The sequence below is a fragment of the Salmo salar genome, unplaced genomic scaffold (assembly GCF_905237065.1).
Source record: "Salmo salar unplaced genomic scaffold, Ssal_v3.1, whole genome shotgun sequence".
Taxonomy (NCBI): domain Eukaryota; kingdom Metazoa; phylum Chordata; class Actinopteri; order Salmoniformes; family Salmonidae; genus Salmo; species Salmo salar.
The window spans coordinates 112663-135179 of NW_025547672.1; the positions used below are offsets into that span (position 1 = coordinate 112663).

At 40.0% G+C, this 22517-nt stretch overlaps 1 protein-coding gene across 1 annotated transcript in view; it reads left to right on the forward strand.

Annotated features, from left to right (window-relative positions):
* The window catches only part of LOC123732152 (SH3 and multiple ankyrin repeat domains protein 3-like), a 112044-nt gene that overhangs the window by 83219 nt on the left and 6308 nt on the right, over positions 1–22517 (forward strand). Inside the window, 1 exon segment of the mRNA XM_045711500.1 lies at positions 9184–9386. Within this exon segment, the coding sequence (XP_045567456.1) occupies positions 9184–9386 (203 nt within the window).

Genomic DNA, 22517 nt, shown 5'->3' on the forward strand with positions numbered 1-22517 from the left:
GACCCACCCTACCTCTTCCAGGTAACCCTGACCTAACCCACCCTACCTCTTCCAGGTAACCCTGACCTAACCCACCCTACCTTTTCCAGGTAACCCTGACCTAACCCACCCTACCTCTTCCAGGTAACCCTGACCCACCCTACCTCTTCCAGGTAACCCTGACCCACCCTACCTCTTCCAGGTAACCCTGACCCACCCTACCTCTTCCAGGTAACCCTGACCTAACCCACCCTACCTCTTCCAGGTAACCCTGACCTAACCCACCCTACCTTTTCCAGGTAACCCTGACCTAACCCACCCTACCTCTTCCAGGTAACCCTGACCCACCCTACCTCTTCCAGGTAACCCTGACCCACCCTACCTCTTCCAGGTAACCCTGACCCACCCTACCTCTTCCAGGTAACCCTGACCCACCCTGATACCTCTTCCAGGTAACTGACCCCGACATTTACATTTTACATTCGAGTTATTTAGCAGACACACTTGTCCAGAGTGACTTACAGTTAGTGCATTCATCCGAAGATAGCTAGGTGGGACAACCACATATCACAGGCATAGAAAGAAAATGTTTACTCAATAAGTTAGCTATCAGCAAAGTCAGCTAGAAGGAGTCAAGTGCAAGTATGGGGGGGTCGAGGGTTAGGGTTAGGGTTAGATTATATAAGATACTCTTTGAAGAGGTAGATTTCAGGGGCTTTCGGAAGATGGGCAGGGACTCTGCTGTCCTAGCTTCAGGGGGAAGCTGGTTCCACCATTGGGGTGCCAGGACAGACTAGAGCTTGGACTGGGCTGAGTTGACATTGTGGTGCCAGGACAGAGAAGAGCTGGGACTGGGCTGAGTGGACATTGGTGTGCCAGGACAGAGAAGAGCTGGGACTGGGCTGAGCGGACATTGGGGTGCCAGGACAGAGAAGAGCTGGGACTGGGCTGAGTGGACATTGGGGTGCCAGGACAGAGAAGAGCTGGGACTGGGCTGAGCGGGAGAGGCCCTCCCATAGGGGTCGGAGGGCCAAGAGACCTGAGGTGGCAGAACGGAGTGTTCGAGTTGCCTAGTTAAATAAAAAAATTATCGATAATGTCAAAAGCCGCACTGAAGTCTAACAAAACAGCTCAAAGTTTACTAAGGGTTGATTGGTCGGCTATTTGAGCCTAAAGGGGGCTTTACTATTCTTGGGTGTCACGATTCTCTAAGACAGAACCCAGAAGCAGACCAGGACAAGGTGAGTAAAATGAAGGTGAGTATTTATTGGTAGTCTTGATGTGTAATTTGAGTGATCCAGGAGACGGAGCGGCAGCGGAGGTGAGTTGATGAGAGTAAATGGGTTGATCCAATGAAGTCACTGTATCCACCGACGGCCAGGCAAGGGAGTTGAATGTTCCGGGAGAATGACTGTAGACAGAGTAAACGGGAGTGAGTAACCAGTAACAAGCACAAAACAACAAAACAAGCTCAGGAAACATGAGGCTGATACGCTGGCACAACATACTGTTCGTTGCTAACAATCCGGCAGGGAATGGATGTCAGCTCAGGGTTTAAGAAGAGGTGAAGCTCAGGACCAGGTGTGCAGAAGGTTGATGAGATGCAAGTGCGGGTAATAACTAGATCTCCCGCCTAACCTCGTTGCCTGGCAACCAGACAGGGTGCGTTCAGGAACCTTAGACAACACTCAAACAAAAACAGTCATCTCAGGCAGAAACAGACTCAGGAAGCGGGATTCCTGACAGTACCCCTCCTCCGACGAACGCCACCGGGCGGACAACCCGGAGCGCCAGGATGGAGGCGGTAGAAGTCAGTAAGGAGAGTATTGTCCAGGATTTGACGCTGAGGAATCCAACTCCTCTCCTCAGGACCATACCCCTCCCAGTCCACGAGATACTGAAAACCCCGACCCCGCCGTCTGGCATCCATAATGCGGCGCACCATGTAGACTGGACCCCCTCCGATCATCCGAGGCGGAGGAGGAGGAGGCGGAGGGGGTAGCAAAGGACTGAGGTGCACAGGCTTGAGGCAGGAGACATGAAAGGTGGGGTGGACTCTGAGAGTTCTAGGCAACTTAACCTCTTGGGGCTAGGTGGGACGCTAGCGTGGCACCCGTGGTGCACTCCATCAACAGCAGGTGCATTTCAAGAGCGGCAAATTTGAATCCAAATAAATGTCAAAATTCAAATTTTTCAAAAATACAACTATGTTACACCATTTGAAAGATAAACATCTCCTTAATCTAACCACGTTTTACGATTTCAAAAAGGTTTTACGGCGAAAGCATAAATTTAGAGTATGTTAGGACAGTACATTTACAAGAGTTGTGTGTAATGTTTTGTCAAGTCAAAGACAGGGTCACCAAAACCATAAAACCAGCTAAAATGATGCACTAACCTTTTACAATCTCCATCAGATGACACTCCTAGGACATTATGTTAGACAATGCATGCATTTTTAGTTCTATCAAGTTCATATTTATATCCAAAAACAGCGTTTTACTATGGCATTGATGTTGAGGAAATCGTTTCCCTCCAATAACCGGCAGTCAAGTCAGCGTAACAAATTAAATAATTAAAATTAGAAAACATTGGTAAAATATTATATTGTCATTTAAAGAATTATAGATTTACATCTCTTGAACGCAATCAACTTGCCAGATTTAAAAATAACCTTACTGGGAAATCACACTTTGCAATAATCTGAGCACTGCGCCCAGAAAAATACGCGTTGCGATACAGACTAGACGTCATGTTGGGGAGATCTAAAATCGAAAATACTATGTAAATAATCCATTACCTTTGATTCTCTTCATCAGATGTCACTTCCAGGTATCACAGGTCCATAACGAATGTAGTTTTGTTCAAAAAAGCTCATCATTTATGTCCAAAAATCTCCGTCTCGTTAGCACATGATGTAAGCCAGCCGGACTTCTCGTCATGAACGAGGGGAAAAAATATATTTCCGTTCGTTCAAACATGTCAAACGTTGTATAGCATAAATCATTAGGGCCTTTTTAACCAGAACATGAATAATATTCAAGGTGGACGAATGCATACTCTTTTATAACGTATTGGAACGAGGGTACCCAACATGAACTCGCGCGCAAAGGTGTCTAATGGGCCATCATCGTTCCATGGCTCTTGTTCGGTCAGATCTCCCTCCAGAAGACTCAAAACACTTTGTAAAGGCTGGTGACATCTAGTGGAAGCAATAGGAAGTGCCAAAATATTCCTAAACCCCTGTGTTTTTCAATGGGATAGGTTTAAAGTCAATACAACACATCAGGTATCCACTTCCTGTCAGAAAATGTCTCAGGGTTTTGCCTGCCAAATGAGTTCTGTTATACTCACAGACACCATTCAAACAGTTTTGGAAACTTTAGAGTGTTTTCTATCCATATATAATAAGTATATGCATATTCTAGTTACTGGGTAGGATTAGTAACCAGATTAAATCGGGTACATTTTTTTTATCCAGACGTGCAAATGCTGCCCCCTAGACCCAACAGGTTAAGTCGAACCACAATGGGATTAATCACTCTCTCCACCACAAACGGACCAATGAATTTAGGTGACAGTTTCCTTGATTCCGTCCGCAGAGGAAGATCCCGTGTAGCCAACCATACCTTATCTCCAATAGCATAAACTGGAGCTGGAATCCGGCGCCAATTCGCCTGGAGCTGATAACGGTCAGAAACTCTAAGGAGAGCCTTTCTGGCCCTATGCCAGGTCCGGTGGCAATGACGAATGTGGGCCTGGACCGAGGGTACCGCGAGATCCTTCTCCTGAGAAGGAAACAAGGGAGGTTGGTAACCGTACAGGCACTTGAAGGGGAGACATCCCAGTAGCAGATGTAGGGAGAGTATTATGGGCATACTCGACCCACGGCAACTGAGAGGCCCAAGAGGCGGGGTTGGAGGAGACAAGGCAGCGCAGCATGGATTCCATCTTCTGGTTGGCTCTCTCCGCCTGACCATTAGATTGGGGTGAAATCCAGATGTCAGACTGACTGTAGCTCCAATGGCCAAACAGAATGATTTCCAGACAGCAGAGGTAAACTGAGGACCACGGTCGGAAACAATGTCACTGGGCAACCCGTGGACCCTGAAAACCTCCCTAACCAGGATCTCGGACGTCTCGGAGGCAGAGGGAAGCTTGAAGATGGGTACAAAGTGGGCAAACTTGCTGAATCTGACCACAATAGTCAGAATGACCGTGTTCCCGTCAGAAGAGGGCAATCCCTTAACAAAGTCCAGAGCCAGATGTGACCATGGTCGCCGGGGAATAGGTAGGGGGTGAAGAAGTCCAGAACTGGCCCGATTGGCACTCTTATTTTGTGCACATATTGGGCATGCAGCAACAAACCTCCGGGTATCTTCTCCCATGGCAGGCCACCAAAATTGTCTGCGTAGTAACGTCTTCGTCCGAGCCACACCAGGGTGAGAAGCCATCTTACTGGCGTGGGGCCATTGGAGGACAGCAGACCGGACAGACTCAGGCACAAACAACCAACCGGGTGGACCGTTACCGGGACCGGGCTGCGTCCGAAGGGCTGCCAGAACCTCCTCCTCAATCCTCCATGTGCCAGCTCCCACGACGAAGTTCTGGGGAAGAATCGTCTCGGTCTTGGCCCCACTCTCCTCCGTCTTGGAGAACATCCGGGACAAGGCGTCCGCCTTGCCGTTCTTAGATCCAGGTCGGAATGTCAGGGAAAAATTAAAACGTCCAAAAAACAAAGCCCACCTGGCCTGACGCGAGTTGAGACGTCTAGCCGATTGCACGTACGCTAGATTCTTGTGGTCAGTCCAGACAATAAACGGTTGCTCCGCTCCCTCCAACCAGTGGCGCCACTCCTCCAAGGCCAGTTTCACTGCAAGAAGCTCCCGGTTACCCACATCGTAATTCCTCTCCGCCGACGACAGACGACGAGAGTAGAAAGCGCAGGGATGGAGTTTGCCGTCAGTGGAGCTTCGCTGGGACAGGATGGCGCCAACCCCCACATCAGACGCGTCCACTTCCATGACAAACTGTCGGGCAGCGTCAGGTTGAGAGAGAATCGGGGCATTGGTGAATCGACTCTTCAGTTCCAGAAACGCACAATCTGCCTCCGGATTCCAACTGAAGGTCCTGGTGCTAGAAGTCAGAGCAGTTAATGGAGCGGCCACACGGCTGTAGTCTCGGATAAACCGACCATAGAAATTCGCAAACCCCAGAAACCTCTGGAGCTGCAATCTCGTATCAGGCTGGGCCCAATCCAGAACTGCCCTAACTTTCTCTTGGTCCATCTTTATCTCTCCCGGGAGATGATGTACCCGAGGAAGGATGTAGTGTGGGCGTGAAAGTCACACTTCTCGGCCTTCACAAACAGGCGGTTCTCCAGCAATCGCTGCAGAACCTGCTTGACATGCTGGATGTGGCTGGAATGCTCCGTGGAAAAAATCTAAATGTCATCCAGGTAAACGAACACGAACAGACCGATCATATCTCTCAATACGTCATTAACCATGCTCTGGAACACTGCAGAAGCATTGGTCAATCCAAACAGCATCACCAGATATTCGAAATGACCCATCGGTGTATTGAAACCAGTCAACCACTCGTCCCCCTCTCTGATCTGGACCAGATGATACGCATTGCGTAGGTCAATTTTAGTAAACACCGTAGCACCCTGTAAAGAATCGAAAGCAGAGTTCATCAAAGGCAGGGGATACTTGTTCTTAACCGTAATATCATTCAACCCCCGGTAATCAATACACGGTCGAAGAGAACCATCCTTCTTACTCACAAAAAAGAATCCTGCCCCCAGTGGTGAAGACGAGGGACGAATGAGACCAGCAGCTAGAGACTCCTTTATGTAGGTCTCCAAAGCCTCCCGTTCAGGTCGAGAGATGCTGTATAATCGTCCCTTGGGATAGACAGCTCCAGGAAACAGGTTAATGGTACAATCATACGGTCGGGTGGGGAGGAAGTGACAGAGCCTTCTGCTTACTGAACACCTCACCCAATTCGTGATAAGTTTCAGGAACCAGGGACAATTCAGGGGAGTTAGAACCACTGACCTTACTGGGAACAGGCCGTCCTCAGACAGTTAGCATGGCATTCAGTGCTCCAGCTAGTTACCTTGCCGGTCACGCAATCGAATGTGGGATTGTGTTTTCTCAGCCAGGGGTGTCCAAGAACCAGAGGAACATGGGAAGAAGGCAAAATGAAGAAGGATATAACCTCTGAATGATTCCCTGACAACAACAACATCTTAACCGGTTCAGTCCTCATAGTGATACGTGCCAGACTACTGCCGTTCAGCTTCAATGGCTTCCGGTAGCTTCTCCTTAGAAAGCCCCAGCTGTTCCACTAAGTCGGCATCTATAAAGCTGCCATCTGCACCTGAGTCGATAAATGCGTTAATCGCTAAACTCTGAGTCTTGTTCATGAGGGTAGCAGGAAAAAGAGGTCTAACAGGACTATTGAGAGGTTGAAACTGGCTCGCTAAAAGACCTCCCACCTTTAGCGAGCCGAGCCGTTTAACGGGTGCTGAGGATTGGACGTGCCCCATTGCTTCTCCCTCCGTCTCTCTCGGACTCTATTATCCACCCGAATAGCTAATGCTACCAGACTGTCCAGGTCCCTAGACTCAGGATAGGAGATCAACTCATCCTTGAGTTGCTCCGACAAGCCATGGTAAAAAAACGCTTGTAGTGATTCCTCATTCCACCCACTCTCCACAGCCAATGTCCTGAATTCAATAACAAAATCGGCCACACTGCGAGCTCCTTGGCAAAGGGAGAACAACCGCTTAGCTGCGTCCTTACCTCGGACTGGGTGGTCAAAAAGTTTCCTCATCTCTGCCGTGAACACCTGGTATGACCCCATGCAGGTGTCCTGTTGTTCCCATATGGCTGATGCCCACTCCAGAGCTCTTCCACGCAGCAGTTCAGTAACAAAGGCTATCCTAGCCTTGTCTGTGGCGTAAGAGTAGGGCTGTAGATCAAAAACTAATCCACACTGCATAAGAAACGAACGGCATTTTCCCAAATCCCCTTCATACTTATCTGGTGTCGGAACCTTGGGCTCACGGAAGGAAACCTCTCCAGAAGCGACAGGTGGGAGGGGTGAAGCAGGTGGTGGATGATCCGCCGGCAAACTGAACTGAGCCTGGATATTCGTCAGAATATTAGAACAATTCTGAACCGAAAGCGCGATCTCCTGTAGCGCCATGTTGTGTTGTCCCAACATCTGACCCTGATGGGTAATGGCATGGTGAACGGAGTCCAGGTCCGCTGGGTTCATTTTTGGCCGGATCGTTCTGTCACAATTCTCTAAGACAGAACCCAGAAGCAGACCAGGACAAGGTGAGTAAAATGAAGGTGAGTATTTATTGGTAGTCTTGATGTGTAATTTGAGTGATCCAGGAGACGGAGCGGCAGCGGAGGTGAGTTGATGAGAGTAGATGGGTGGATTCAATGAAGTCACTGTATCCACCGACGGCCAGGCAAGGGAGTTGAATGTTCCGGGAGAATGACTGTAGACAGAGTAAACGGGAGTGAGTAACCAGTAACAAGCACAAAACAACAAAACTAGCTCAGGAAACATGAGGCTGATATGCTGGCACAACATACTGTTCGTTGCTAACGATCCGGCAGGGAATGGATGTCAGCTCAGGGTTTAAGAAGAGGTGAAGCTCAGGACCAGGTGTGCAGAAGGTTGATGAGATGCAGGTGCGGGTAATAACTAGATCTCCCGCCTAACCTCGTTGCCTGGCAACCAGACAGGGTGCGTTCAGGAACCTTAGACAACACTCCAAACAAAAACAGTCATCTCAGGCAGAAACAGACTCAGGAAGCAGGATTCTTGACATTGGGTTGGGGAATGACACTTGCTTCCCTCCAGGCCTGATGGTACACACTTTCTTGTAGGCTTAGACTGAATGTAGACTGCAACGCTGCCCCCATTGGCAGTTCCTTATTTACTGTAGATTCATAACCATGTATTTCTACCACTGTATCATCAAAGGTATTATCTAAGTGAGTTTCAGAGATGAATATGAATGTAATCTGTTACTAGTAAGTTATTGATTTAATTAATCTTGTGTCTTAGGCTACATATGTTAATGTGGGTTATTTTTAGCAGTTATCTGGGATGCTTGATTGATTTTATTGCTTTTCTGGGAAGCTTATCAGAAGTAGACATGCTTATGTTATTTATATTGGTGCTGTTAGTGCAGGGTGAGCTGCACACAGTGGACTTCCTATTAGGGCACACGTCCTCAGTGCTAACAGTATAACTCTGTTCCATAGACACATGATTAATGCATACAATAGCTGTAGAATCAGCAGAGGCATTCAGGGCAGTAAGAGGGACATACATTAGGTTATCTACATTGTGTCTTCCAACGTCCCTGGGATAATGTACATTTGCTGCAGAATTATGACAACTCAGCGACACAATGGTAGGGATTAAATGAGCTGGGTCATTGATAAGTCATTACTTCCACGCAGCCTTGAAATGTGTGGACAGAGTCCAGGAGATGATTTGGATGGACTCCGTCATTCCTGTAGAGCATCTTCTGTTTCCAGAAGGTGTGGAAGTTATCTATAAAAGTTATTCCAACAGAGCTACAGTAAACTTCTAGCCAGGTGTGTAATGCCAGTAGCCTGCTGAATCTTTCACTCCCGCGGCCCAAGGATGGTAGTAGTCACCTGGGTGGGCTATGGATTAAAGACGGACCACAGAATTCCATCTAAGTCAGCAGGAGGGGTCTGCCAATGAATTATACTGCTGAGAAAACATTCCAGAACTGCAGGTGGCAGTAAATCATCAACCTTGGCTTTATACATGTTCAGACTACACACACTCCAGCGCAGTAGGTGGTATGCAACTGTACAGTTTGTTTATGAACTACCAATACTCTTCTAGAAGTAGAAGAAGAAATTGACTACTTTGAAATGGAGAGAGCCCTCAAAGGCACTGCCCATGCTGTCACAGAAGAGCCCAGTGTATGGATAGGAGATGGGCTGTATTTATGCCCTAACCCCATTTCCTACTGTATTACCCAGTTACATACTCCTTTAATACAGTGCACTGCTACTACTAAACAGGCCACCTTTTCACTGTTCATAGATTTCAGTCACATGACTTTGCTCTTTCTTTCCAGTTGTTGTTGGTATTTGTTATTATTGGTATGTTGATTGTTGTGTGTTACAGAGGAGATCCAAACTTTGGGGGGAGGTGTCCGAGTCTCGGCCCAGGCAGAGTAGCCCTGAGGAGGGCAGGCCAACTGCCGTGGGGGGTGGTGGGCTGGAGCTGGCCTCACGTCTCCAGTTACTCAGTAAAGACTCCCACTCACTCGGAGAGGAGCCTGCAGGACTGCTGGACCCTGGACACAGGTCCCCTGTGGGCGGAGCAAGGTAACATCACTACATTAATATATTCCACTAGGTAACCTCACTACATTAATATATTCCACCTGGTAACATCACTACATTAATATATTCCACATGGTAACCTCACTACATTAATATATTCCACCTGGTAACATCACTAGGTAACATCACTACATTAATATATTCCACTAGGTAACATCACTAGGTAACATCACTACATTAATATATTCCAACTGGTAACATCACTACATTAATATATTCCACTAGGTAACATCACTACATTAATATATTCCACCTGGTAACATCACTACATTAATATATTCCACTAGGTAACATCACTACATTAATATATTCCAACTGGTAACATCACTACATTAATATATTCCACTAGGTAACATCACTACATTAATATATTCCACCTGGTAACATCACTACATTAATATATTCCACTAGGTAACCTCACTACATTAATATATTCCACTAGGTAACATCACTACATTAATATATTCCACCTGGTAATATCACTACATTAATATATTCCACCTGGTAACATCACTATATTAATATATTCCACCTGGTAACATCACTACATTAATATATTCCACCTGGTAACATCACTACATTAATATATTCCACTAGGTAACATCACTACATTAATATATTCCACCTGGTAACATCACTACATTAATATATTCCACTAGGTAACATCACTACATTAATATATTCCACCTGGTAACATCACAAGGTAACATCATTACATTAATATATTCCACCTGGTAACCTCACTACATTAATATATTCCACCTGGTAACATCACTACATTAATATATTCCACCTGGTAACATCACTACATTAATATATTCCACCTGGTAACATGACTAGGTAACATCACTACATTAATATATTCCACTAGGTAACATCACTACATTAATATATTCCACTAGGTAACATCACTACATTAATATATTCCACCTGGTAACATCACTACATTAATATATTCCACCTGATAACATCACTACATTAATATATTCCACCTGGTAACATCACTACATTAATATATTCCACCTGGTAACATCACTAGGTAACATCACTACATTAATATATTCCACCTGGTAACATCACTAGGTAACATAACTACATTAATATATTCCACTAGGTAACATCACTACATTAATATATTCCACTAGGTAACACCACTACATTAATATATTACACTAGGTAACATCACTACATTAATATATTCCACTAGGTAACATCACTACATTAATATATTCCACCTGGTAACATCACTACATTAATATATTCCACCTGGTAAACTCACTACATTAATATATTCCACTAGGTAACATCACTACATTAATATATTCCACCTGGTAACATCACTACATTAATATATTCCACTAGGTAACATCACAAGGTAACATCACTACATTAATATATTCCACCTGGTAACATCACTACATTAATATATTCCACCTGGTAACATCACTACATTAATATATTCCACCTGGTAACATCACTACATGAATATATTCCACTAGGTAACATCACTACATTAATATATTCCACCTGGTAACATCACTACATTAATATATTCCACCTGGTAACATCACTAGGTAACATCACTACATTAATATATTCCACTATGTAACATCACTACATTAATATATTCCACTAGGTAACATCACTAGGTAACATTACTACATTAATATATTCCACCTGGTAACATCACTACATTAATATATTCCACCTGGTAACATCACTACATTAATATATTCCACCTGGTAACATCACTACATTAATATATTCCACTAGGTAACATCACTACATTAATATATTCCACCTGGTAACATCACTACATTAATATATTCCACTAGGTAACATCACTACATTAATATATTCCACTAGGTAACATCACTACATGAATATATTCCACCTGGTAACATCACTACATTAATATATTCCACTAGGTAACCTCACTACATTAATATATTCCACTAGGTAACATCACTACATTAATATATTCCATTAGGTAACATCACTACATTAATATATTCCACCTGGTAACATCACTACATTAATATATTCCACTTGGTAACATCACTAGGTAACATCACTACATTAATATATTCCACCTGGTAACATCACTACATTAATATATTCCACCTGGTAACATCACTACATTAATATATTCCACCTGGTAACATCACTACATTAATATATTCCACTAGGTAACATCACTACATTAATATATTCCACTAGGTAACATCACTACATTAATATATTCCACATGGTAACATCACTACATTAATATATTCCACCTGGTAACATCACTACATTAATATATTCCACCTGGTAACATCACTACATTAATTAATTCCACCTGGTAACATCACTACATTAATATATTCCACCTGGTAACATCACTAGGTAACATCACTACATTAATATATTCCACTATGTAACATCACTACATTAATATATTCCACTAGGTAACATCACTAGGTAACATTACTACATTAATATATTCCACCTGGTAACATCACTACATTAATATATTCCACCTGGTAACATCACTACATTAATATATTCCACCTGGTAACATCACTACATTAATATATTCCACCTGGTAACATCACTACATTAATATATTCCACTAGGTAACATCACTACATTAATATATTCCACTAGGTAACATCACTACATTAATATATTCCACTAGGTAACATCACTACATGAATATATTCCACCTGGTAACATCACTACATTAATATATTCCACCTGGTAACATCACTACATTAATATATTCCACTAGGTAACATCACTACATTAATATATTCCATTAGGTAACATCACTACATTAATATATTCCACCTGGTAACATCACTAGGTAACATCACTACATTAATATATTCCACCTGGTAACATCACTACATTAATATATTCCATTAGGTAACATCACTACATTAATATATTCCACCTGGTAACATCACTAGGTAACATCACTACATTAATATATTCCACCTGGTAACATCACTACATTAATATATTCCACCTGGTAACATGACTACATTAATATATTCCACCTGGTAACATCACTACATTAATATATTCCACCTGGTAACATCACTACATGAATATATTCCACTAGGTAACATCACTACATTAATATATTCCACCTGGTAACATCACTACATTAATATATTCCACCAAGTAACATCACTAGGTAACATCACTACATTAATATATTCCACTATGTAACATCACTACATTAATATATTCCACTAGGTAACATCACTAGGTAACATTACTACATTAATATATTCCACCTGGTAACATCACTACATTAATATATTCCACCTGGTAACATCACTACATTAATATATTCCACCTGGTAACATCACTACATTAAAATATTCCACTAGGTAACATCACTACATTAATATATTCCACTAGGTAACATCACTACATGAATATATTCCACCTGGTAACATCACTACATTAATATATTCCACTAGGTAACATCACTACATTAATATATTCCACCTGGTAACATCACTACATTAATATATTCCATTAGGTAACATCACTACATTAATATATTCCACCTGGTAACATCACTACATTAATATATTCCACCTGGTAACATCACTACATTAATATATTCCACTAGGTAACATCACTACATTAAAATATTCCACCTGGTAACATCACTACATTAATATATTCCACCTGGTAACATCACTAGGTAACATCACTACATTAATATATTCCACTATGTAACATCACTACATTAATATATTCCACTAGGTAACATCACTAGGTAACATTACTACATTAATATATTCCACCTGGTAACATCACTACATTAATATATTCCACCTGGTAACATCACTACATTAATATATTCCACCTGGTAACATCACTACATTAATATATTCCACCTGGTAACATCACTACATTAATATATTCCACTAGGTAACATCACTACATTAATATATTCCACTAGGTAACATCACTACATTAATATATTCCACTAGGTAACATCACTACATGAATATATTCCACCTGGTAACATCACTACATTAATATATTCCACCTGGTAACATCACTACATTAATATATTCCACTAGGTAACATCACTACATTAATATATTCCATTAGGTAACATCACTACATTAATATATTCCACCTGGTAACATCACTAGGTAACATCACTACATTAATATATTCCACCTGGTAACATCACTACATTAATATATTCCATTAGGTAACATCACTACATTAATATATTCCACCTGGTAACATCACTAGGTAACATCACTACATTAATATATTCCACCTGGTAACATCACTACATTAATATATTCCACCTGGTAACATCACTACATTAATATATTCCACCTGGTAACATCACTACATGAATATATTCCACTATGTAACATCACTACATTAATATATTCCACTAGGTAACATCACTAGGTAACATTACTACATTAATATATTCCACCTGGTAACATCACTACATTAATATATTCCACCTGGTAACATCACTACATTAATATATTCCACCTGGTAACATCACTACATTAAAATATTCCACTAGGTAACATCACTACATTAATATATTCCACTAGGTAACATCACTACATGAATATATTCCACCTGGTAACATCACTACATTAATATATTCCACCTGGTAACATCACTACATTAATATATTCCACTAGGTAACATCACTACATTAATATATTCCACCTGGTAACATCACTACATTAATATATTCCATTAGGTAACATCACTACATTAATATATTCCACCTGGTAACATCACTACATTAATATATTCCACCTGGTAACATCACTAGGTAACATCACTACATTAATATATTCCACCTGGTAACATCACTACATTAATATATTCCACCTGGTAACATCACTACATTAATATATTCCACCTGGTAACATCACTACATGAATATATTCCACTATGTAACATCACTACATTAATATATTCCACTAGGTAACATCACTAGGTAACATTACTACATTAATATATTCCACCTGGTAACATCACTACATTAATATATTCCACCTGGTAACATCACTACATTAATATATTCCACCTGGTAACATCACTACATTAAAATATTCCACTAGGTAACATCACTACATTAATATATTCCACTAGGTAACATCACTACATTAATATATTCCACCTGGTAACATCACTACATTAATATATTCCACCTGGTAACATCACTACATTAATATATTCCACTAGGTAACATCACTACATTAATATATTCCACCTGGTAACATCACTACATTAATATATTCCATTAGGTAACATCACTACATTTTTATATTCCACCTGGTAACATCACTACATTAATATATTCCACCTGGTAACATCACTAGGTAACATCACTACATTAATATATTCCACCTGGTAACATCACTACATTAATATATTCCACCTGGTAACATCACTACATTAATATATTCCACCTGGTAACATCACTACATTAATATATTCCACTAGGTAACATCACTACATTAATATATTCCACCTGGTAACATCACTACATGAATATATTCCACTAGGTAACATCACTACATTAATATATTCCACCTGGTAACATCACTACATTCATATATTCCACTAGGTAACATCACTACATTCATATATTCCACTAGGTAACATCACTACATTAATATATTCCACCTGGTAACATCACTACATTAATATATTCCACTAGGTAACATCACTACATTAATATATTCCACCTGGTAACATCACTACATTAATATATTCCACCTGGTAACATCACTACATTAATATATTCCACCTGGTAACATCACTACATTAATATATTCCACTAGGTAACATCACTACATTAATATATTCCACCTGGTAACATCACTACATTCATATATTCCACTAGGTAACATCACTACATTAATATATTCCACTAGGTAACATCACTACATTAATATATTCCACCTGGTAACATCACTACATTAATATATTCCACCTGGTAACATCACTACATTAATATATTCCACCAAGTAACATCACTAGGTAACATTACTACATTAATATATTCCACTAGGTAACATCACTACATGAATATATTCCACCTGGTAACATCACTACATTAATATATTCCACCTGGTAACATCACTACATTAATATATTCCACTAGGTAACATCACTACATTAATATATTCCACCTGGTAACATCACTACATTAATATATTCCATTAGGTAACATCACTACATTAATATATTCCACCTGGTAACATCACTACATTAATATATTCCACCTGGTAACATCACTAGGTAACATCACTACATTAATATATTCCACCTGGTAACATCACTACATTAATATATTCCACCTGGTAACATCACTACATTAATATATTCCACCTGGTAACATCACTACATGAATATATTCCACTATGTAACATCACTACATTAATATATTCCACTAGGTAACATCACTAGGTAACATTACTACATTAATATATTCCACCTGGTAACATCACTACATTAATATATTCCACCTGGTAACATCACTACATTAATATATTCCACCTGGTAACATCACTACATTAAAATATTCCACTAGGTAACATCACTACATTAATATATTCCACTAGGTAACATCACTACATTAATATATTCCACCTGGTAACATCACTACATTAATATATTCCACCTGGTAACATCACTACATTAATATATTCCACTAGGTAACATCACTACATTAATATATTCCACCTGGTAACATCACTACATTAATATATTCCATTAGGTAACATCACTACATTAATATATTCCACCTGGTAACATCACTACATTAATATATTCCACCTGGTAACATCACTAGGTAACATCACTACATTAATATATTCCACCTGGTAACATCACTACATTAATATATTCCACCTGGTAACATCACTACATTAATATATTCCACCTGGTAACATCACTACATTAATATATTCCACTAGGTAACATCACTACATTAATATATTCCACCTGGTAACATCACTACATGAATATATTCCACTAGGTAACATCACTACATTAATATATTCCACCTGGTAACATCACTACATTCATATATTCCACTAGGTAACATCACTACATTCATATATTCCACTAGGTAACATCACTACATTAATATATTCCACCTGGTAACATCACTACATTAATATATTCCACTAGGTAACATCACTACATTAATATATTCCACCTGGTAACATCACTACATTAATATATTCCACCTGGTAACATCACTACATTAATATATTCCACCTGGTAACATCACTACATTAATATATTCCACTAGGTAACATCACTACATTAATATATTCCACCTGGTAACATCACTACATTCATATATTCCACTAGGTAACATCACTACATTAATATATTCCACTAGGTAACATCACTACATTAATATATTCCACCTGGTAACATCACTACATTAATATATTCCACCTGGTAACATCACTACATTAATATATTCCACTAGGTAACATCACTACATTAATATATTCCACCTGGTAACATCACTACATTAATATATTCCACTAGGTAACATCACTACATTAATATATTCCACCTGGTAACATCACTACATTAATATATTCCACCTGGTAACATCACTACATTAATATATTCCACCTGGTAACATCACTACATTAATATATTCCACTAGGTAACATCACTACATTAATATATTCCACCTGGTAACATCACTACATTCATATATTCCACTAGGTAACATCACTACATTAATATATTCCACTAGGTAACATCACTACATTAATATATTCCACCTGGTAACATCACTACATTCATATATTCCACCTGGTAACATCACTACATTAATATATTCCACCTGGTAACATCACTACATTCATATATTCAATTAGGTAACAGCACAGTGAGCATGTATTTCTGTGTTCTAGGTAACAACAGAGTTAGCATGTATTTCTGTGTTCTAGGTAACAGCACAGTGAGCATGTATTTCTGTGTTCTAGGTAACAGCACAGTGAGCATGTATTTCTGTGTTCTAGGTAACAGCACAGTGAGCATGTATTTCTGTGTTCTAGGTAACAGCACAGTGAGCATGTATTTCTGTGTTCTAGGTAACAGCACAGTGAGCATGTATTTCTGTGTTCTAGGTAACAGCACAGTGAGCATGTATTTCTGTGTTCTAGGTAACAGCACAGTGAGCATGTATTTCTGTGTTCTAGGTAACAGCACAGTTAGCATGTATTTCTGTGTTCTAGGTAACAGCACAGTGAGCATGTATTTCTGTGTTCTAGGTAACAGCACAGTTAGCATGTATTTCTGTGTTCTAGGTAACAGCACAGTGAGCATGTATTTCTGTGTTCTAGGTAACAGCACAGTGAGCATGTATTTCTGTGTTCTAGGTAACAGCACAGTGAGCATGTATTTCTGTGTTCTAGGTAACAGCACAGTGAGCATGTATTTCTGTGTTCTAGGTAACAACAGAGTTAGCATGTATTTCTCTGTGTTCTTGCAGATGTCGCCAAGACAATGGAGAGAGTAAAGCGTAGGTTTTAGATTGCTGGGTAAACACCGCCTCTTCCTATCTACATAATAACCTAACATGAACTAACTCTCTCTTCGCTACACCAGTACCCTAATAATAACTCTTTCCTCTCTAAAGTAGTGTCCTAATGATAACTGTCTCTACACTAGTGCCCTAATGATAACTGTCTCTACACTAGTGTCCTAATGATAACTGTCTCTAAACTAGTGCCCTAATGATAACTGTCTCATTAACTAGTGTCCTAATGATAACTGTCTCTACACTAGTGTCCTAATGATAACTGTCTATTTAACTAGTGCCCTAATGATAACTGTCTATTTAACTAGTGCCCTAATGATAACTGTCTCATTAACTAGTGTCCTAATGATAACTGTCTCATTAACTAGTGTCCTAATGATAACTGTCTCTACACTAGTGCCCTAATGATAACTGTCTCTACACTAGTGTCCTAATGATAACTGTCTCATTAACTAGTGTCCTAATGATAACTGTCTCTACACTAGTGTCCTAATGATAACTGTCTCTACACTAGTGTCCTAATGATAACTGTCTCTACACTAGTGTCCTAATGATAACTGTCTCTACACTAGTGCCCTAATGATAACTGTCTCTACACTAGTGTCCTAATGATAACTGTCTCTACACTAGTGCCCTAATGATAACTGTCTCATTAACTAGTGTCCTAATGATAACTGTCTCTACACTAGTGTCCTAATGATAACTGTCTCTACACTAGTGTCCTAATGATAACTGTCTCATTAACTAGTGTCCTAATGATAACTGTCTCTACACTAGTGCCCTAATGATAACTGTCTCTACACTAGTGCCCTAATGATAACTGTCTATTTAACTAGTGTCCTAATGATAACTGTCTCTACACTAGTGCCCTAATGATAACTGTCTCTACACTAGTGTCCTAATGATAACTGTCTCATTAACTAGTGTTCTAATGATAACTGTCTCTACACTAGTGCCCTAATGATAACTGTCTCTACACTAGTGTCCTAATGATAACTGTCTCTTTAACTAGTGTCCTAATGATAACTGTCTCTACACTAGTGTCCTAATGATAACTGTCTCTACACTAGTGCCCTAATGATAACTGTCTCATTAACTAGTGTCCTAATGATAACTGTCTCTACACTAGTGCCCTAATGATAACTGTCTCTACACTAGTGTCCTAATGATAACTGTCTATTTAACTAGTGTCCTAATGATAACTGTCTCTACACTAGTGCCCTAATGATAACTGTCTACACTAGTGCCCTAATGATGACTGTCTCTACACTAGTGTCCTAATGATAACTGTCTCTACACTAGTGTCCTAATGATAACTGTCTCTACACTAGTGTCCTAATGATAACTGTCTCTACGCTAGTGTCCTAATGATAACTGTCTCTACACTAGTGCCCTAATGATAACTGTCTCTTTAACTAGTGCCCTAATGATGACTGTCTCTACACTAGTGTCCTAATGATAACTGTCTCTACACTAGTGTCCTAATGATAACTGTCTCTACACTAGTGCCCTAATGATAACTGTCTATTTAACTAGTGCCCTAATGATAACTGTCTCTACACTAGTGCCCTAATGATAACTGTCTCATTAACTAGTGTCCTAATGATAACTGTCTCTACACTAGTGCCCTAATGATAACTGTCTCTACACTAGTGTCCTAATGATAACTGTCTCTACACTAGTGTCCTAATGATAACTGTCTCTACACTAGTGCCCTAATGATAACTGTCTCTACACTAGTGCCCTAATGATAACTGTCTCATTAACTAGTGTCCTAATGATAACTGTCTCTACACAAGTGTCCTAATGATAACTGTCTCTACACTAGTGCCCTAATGATAACTGTCTCATTAACTAGTGTCCTAATGATAACTGTCTCTACACTAGTGTCCTAATGATAACTGTCTCTACACTAGTGTCCTAATGATAACTGTCTCTACACTAGTGTCCTAATGATAACTGTCTCTACACTAGTGTCCTAATGATAACTGTCTCATTAACTAGTGTCCTAATGATAACTGTCTCTACACTAGTGTCCTAATGATAACTGTCTCTACACTAGTGTCCTAATGATAACTGTCTATTTAACTAGTGTCCTAATGATAACTGTCTCTACACTAGTGCCCTAATGATAACTGTCTCTACACTAGTGTCCTAATGATAACTGTCTCATTAACTAGTGTTCTAATGATAACTGTCTCTACACTAGTGCCCTAATGATAACTGTCTCTACACTAGTGTCCTAATGATAACTGTCTCTTTAACTAGTGTCCTAATGATAACTGTCTCTACACTAGTGTCCTAATGATAACTGTCTCTACACTAGTGCCCTAATGATAACTGTCTCATTAACTAGTGTCCTAATGATAACTGTCTCTACACTAGTGCCCTAATGATAACTGTCTCTACACTAGTGTCCTAATGATAACTGTCTATTTAACTAGTGTCCTAATGATAACTGTCTCTACACTAGTGCCCTAATGATAACTGTCTCTACACTAGTGCCCTAATGATGACTGTCTCTACACTAGTGTCCTAATGATAACTGTCTCTACACTAGTGTCCTAATGATAACTGTCTCTACACTAGTGTCCTAATGATAACTGTCTCTACACTAGTGTCCTAATGATAACTGTCTCTACACTAGTGCCCTAATGATAACTGTCTCTTTAACTAGTGCCCTAATGATGACTGTCTCTACACTAGTGTCCTAATGATAACTGTCTCTACACTAGTGTCCTAATGATAACTGTCTCTACACTAGTGCCCTAATGATAACTGTCTATTTAACTAGTGCCCTAATGATAACTGTCTCTACACTAGTGCCCTAATGATAACTGTCTCATTAACTAGTGTCCTAATGATAACTGTCTCTACACTAGTGCCCTAATGATAACTGTCTCTACACTAGTGTCCTAATGATAACTGTCTCTACACTAGTGTCCTAATGATAACTGTCTCTACACTGGTGCCCTAATGATAACTGTCTCTACACTAGTGCCCTAATGATAACTGTCTCATTAACTAGTGTCCTAATGATAACTGTCTCTACACAAGTGTCCTAATGATAACTGTCTCTACACTAGTGCCCTAATGATAACTGTCTCATTAACTAGTGTCCTAATGATAACTGTCTCTACACTAGTGTCCTAATGATAACTGTCTATTTAACTAGTGTCCTAATGATAACTGTCTCTACACTAGTGCCCTAATGATAACTGTCTCTACACTAGTGTCCTAATGATAACTGTCTCTACACTAGTGCCCTAATGATAACTGTCTCTACACTAGTGCCCTAATGATAACTGTCTCATTAACTAGTGTCCTAATGATAACTGTCTCTACACTAGTGTCCTAATGATAACTGTCTCTACACTAGTGTCCTAATGATAACTGTCTCTACACTAGTGTCCTAATGATAACTGTCTCTACACTAGTGCCCTAATGATAACTGTCTCTACACTAGTGTCCTAATGATAACTGTCTCTACACTAGTGCCCTAATGATAACTGTCTCATTAACTAGTGTCCTAATGATAACTGTCTCTACACTAGTGTCCTAATGATAACTGTCTCTACACTAGTGTCCTAATGATAACTGTCTCATTAACTAGTGTCCTAATGATAACTGTCTCTACACTAGTGCCCTAATGATAACTGTCTCTACACTAGTGCCCTAATGATAACTGTCTATTTAACTAGTGTCCTAATGATAACTGTCTCTACACTAGTGCCCTAATGATAACTGTCTCTACACTAGTGTCCTAATGATAACTGTCTCATTAACTAGTGTTCTAATGATAACTGTCTCTACACTAGTGCCCTAATGATAACTGTCTCTACACTAGTGTCCTAATGATAACTGTCTCTTTAACTAGTGTCCTAATGATAACTGTCTCTACACTAGTGTCCTAATGATAACTGTCTCTACACTAGTGCCCTAATGATAACTGTCTCATTAACTAGTGTCCTAATGATAACTGTCTCTACACTAGTGCCCTAATGATAACTGTCTCTACACTAGTGTCCTAATGATAACTGTCTATTTAACTAGTGTCCTAATGATAACTGTCTCTACACTAGTGCCCTAATGATAACTGTCTACACTAGTGCCCTAATGATGACTGTCTCTACACTAGTGTCCTAATGATAACTGTCTCTACACTAGTGTCCTAATGATAACTGTCTCTACACTAGTGTCCTAATGATAACTGTCTCTACGCTAGTGTCCTAATGATAACTGTCTCTACACTAGTGCCCTAATGATAACTGTCTCTTTAACTAGTGCCCTAATGATGACTGTCTCTACACTAGTGTCCTAATGATAACTGTCTCTACACTAGTGTCCTAATGATAACTGTCTCTACACTAGTGCCCTAATGATAACTGTCTATTTAACTAGTGCCCTAATGATAACTGTCTCTACACTAGTGCCCTAATGATAACTGTCTCATTAACTAGTGTCCTAATGATAACTGTCTCTACACTAGTGCCCTAATGATAACTGTCTCTACACTAGTGTCCTAATGATAACTGTCT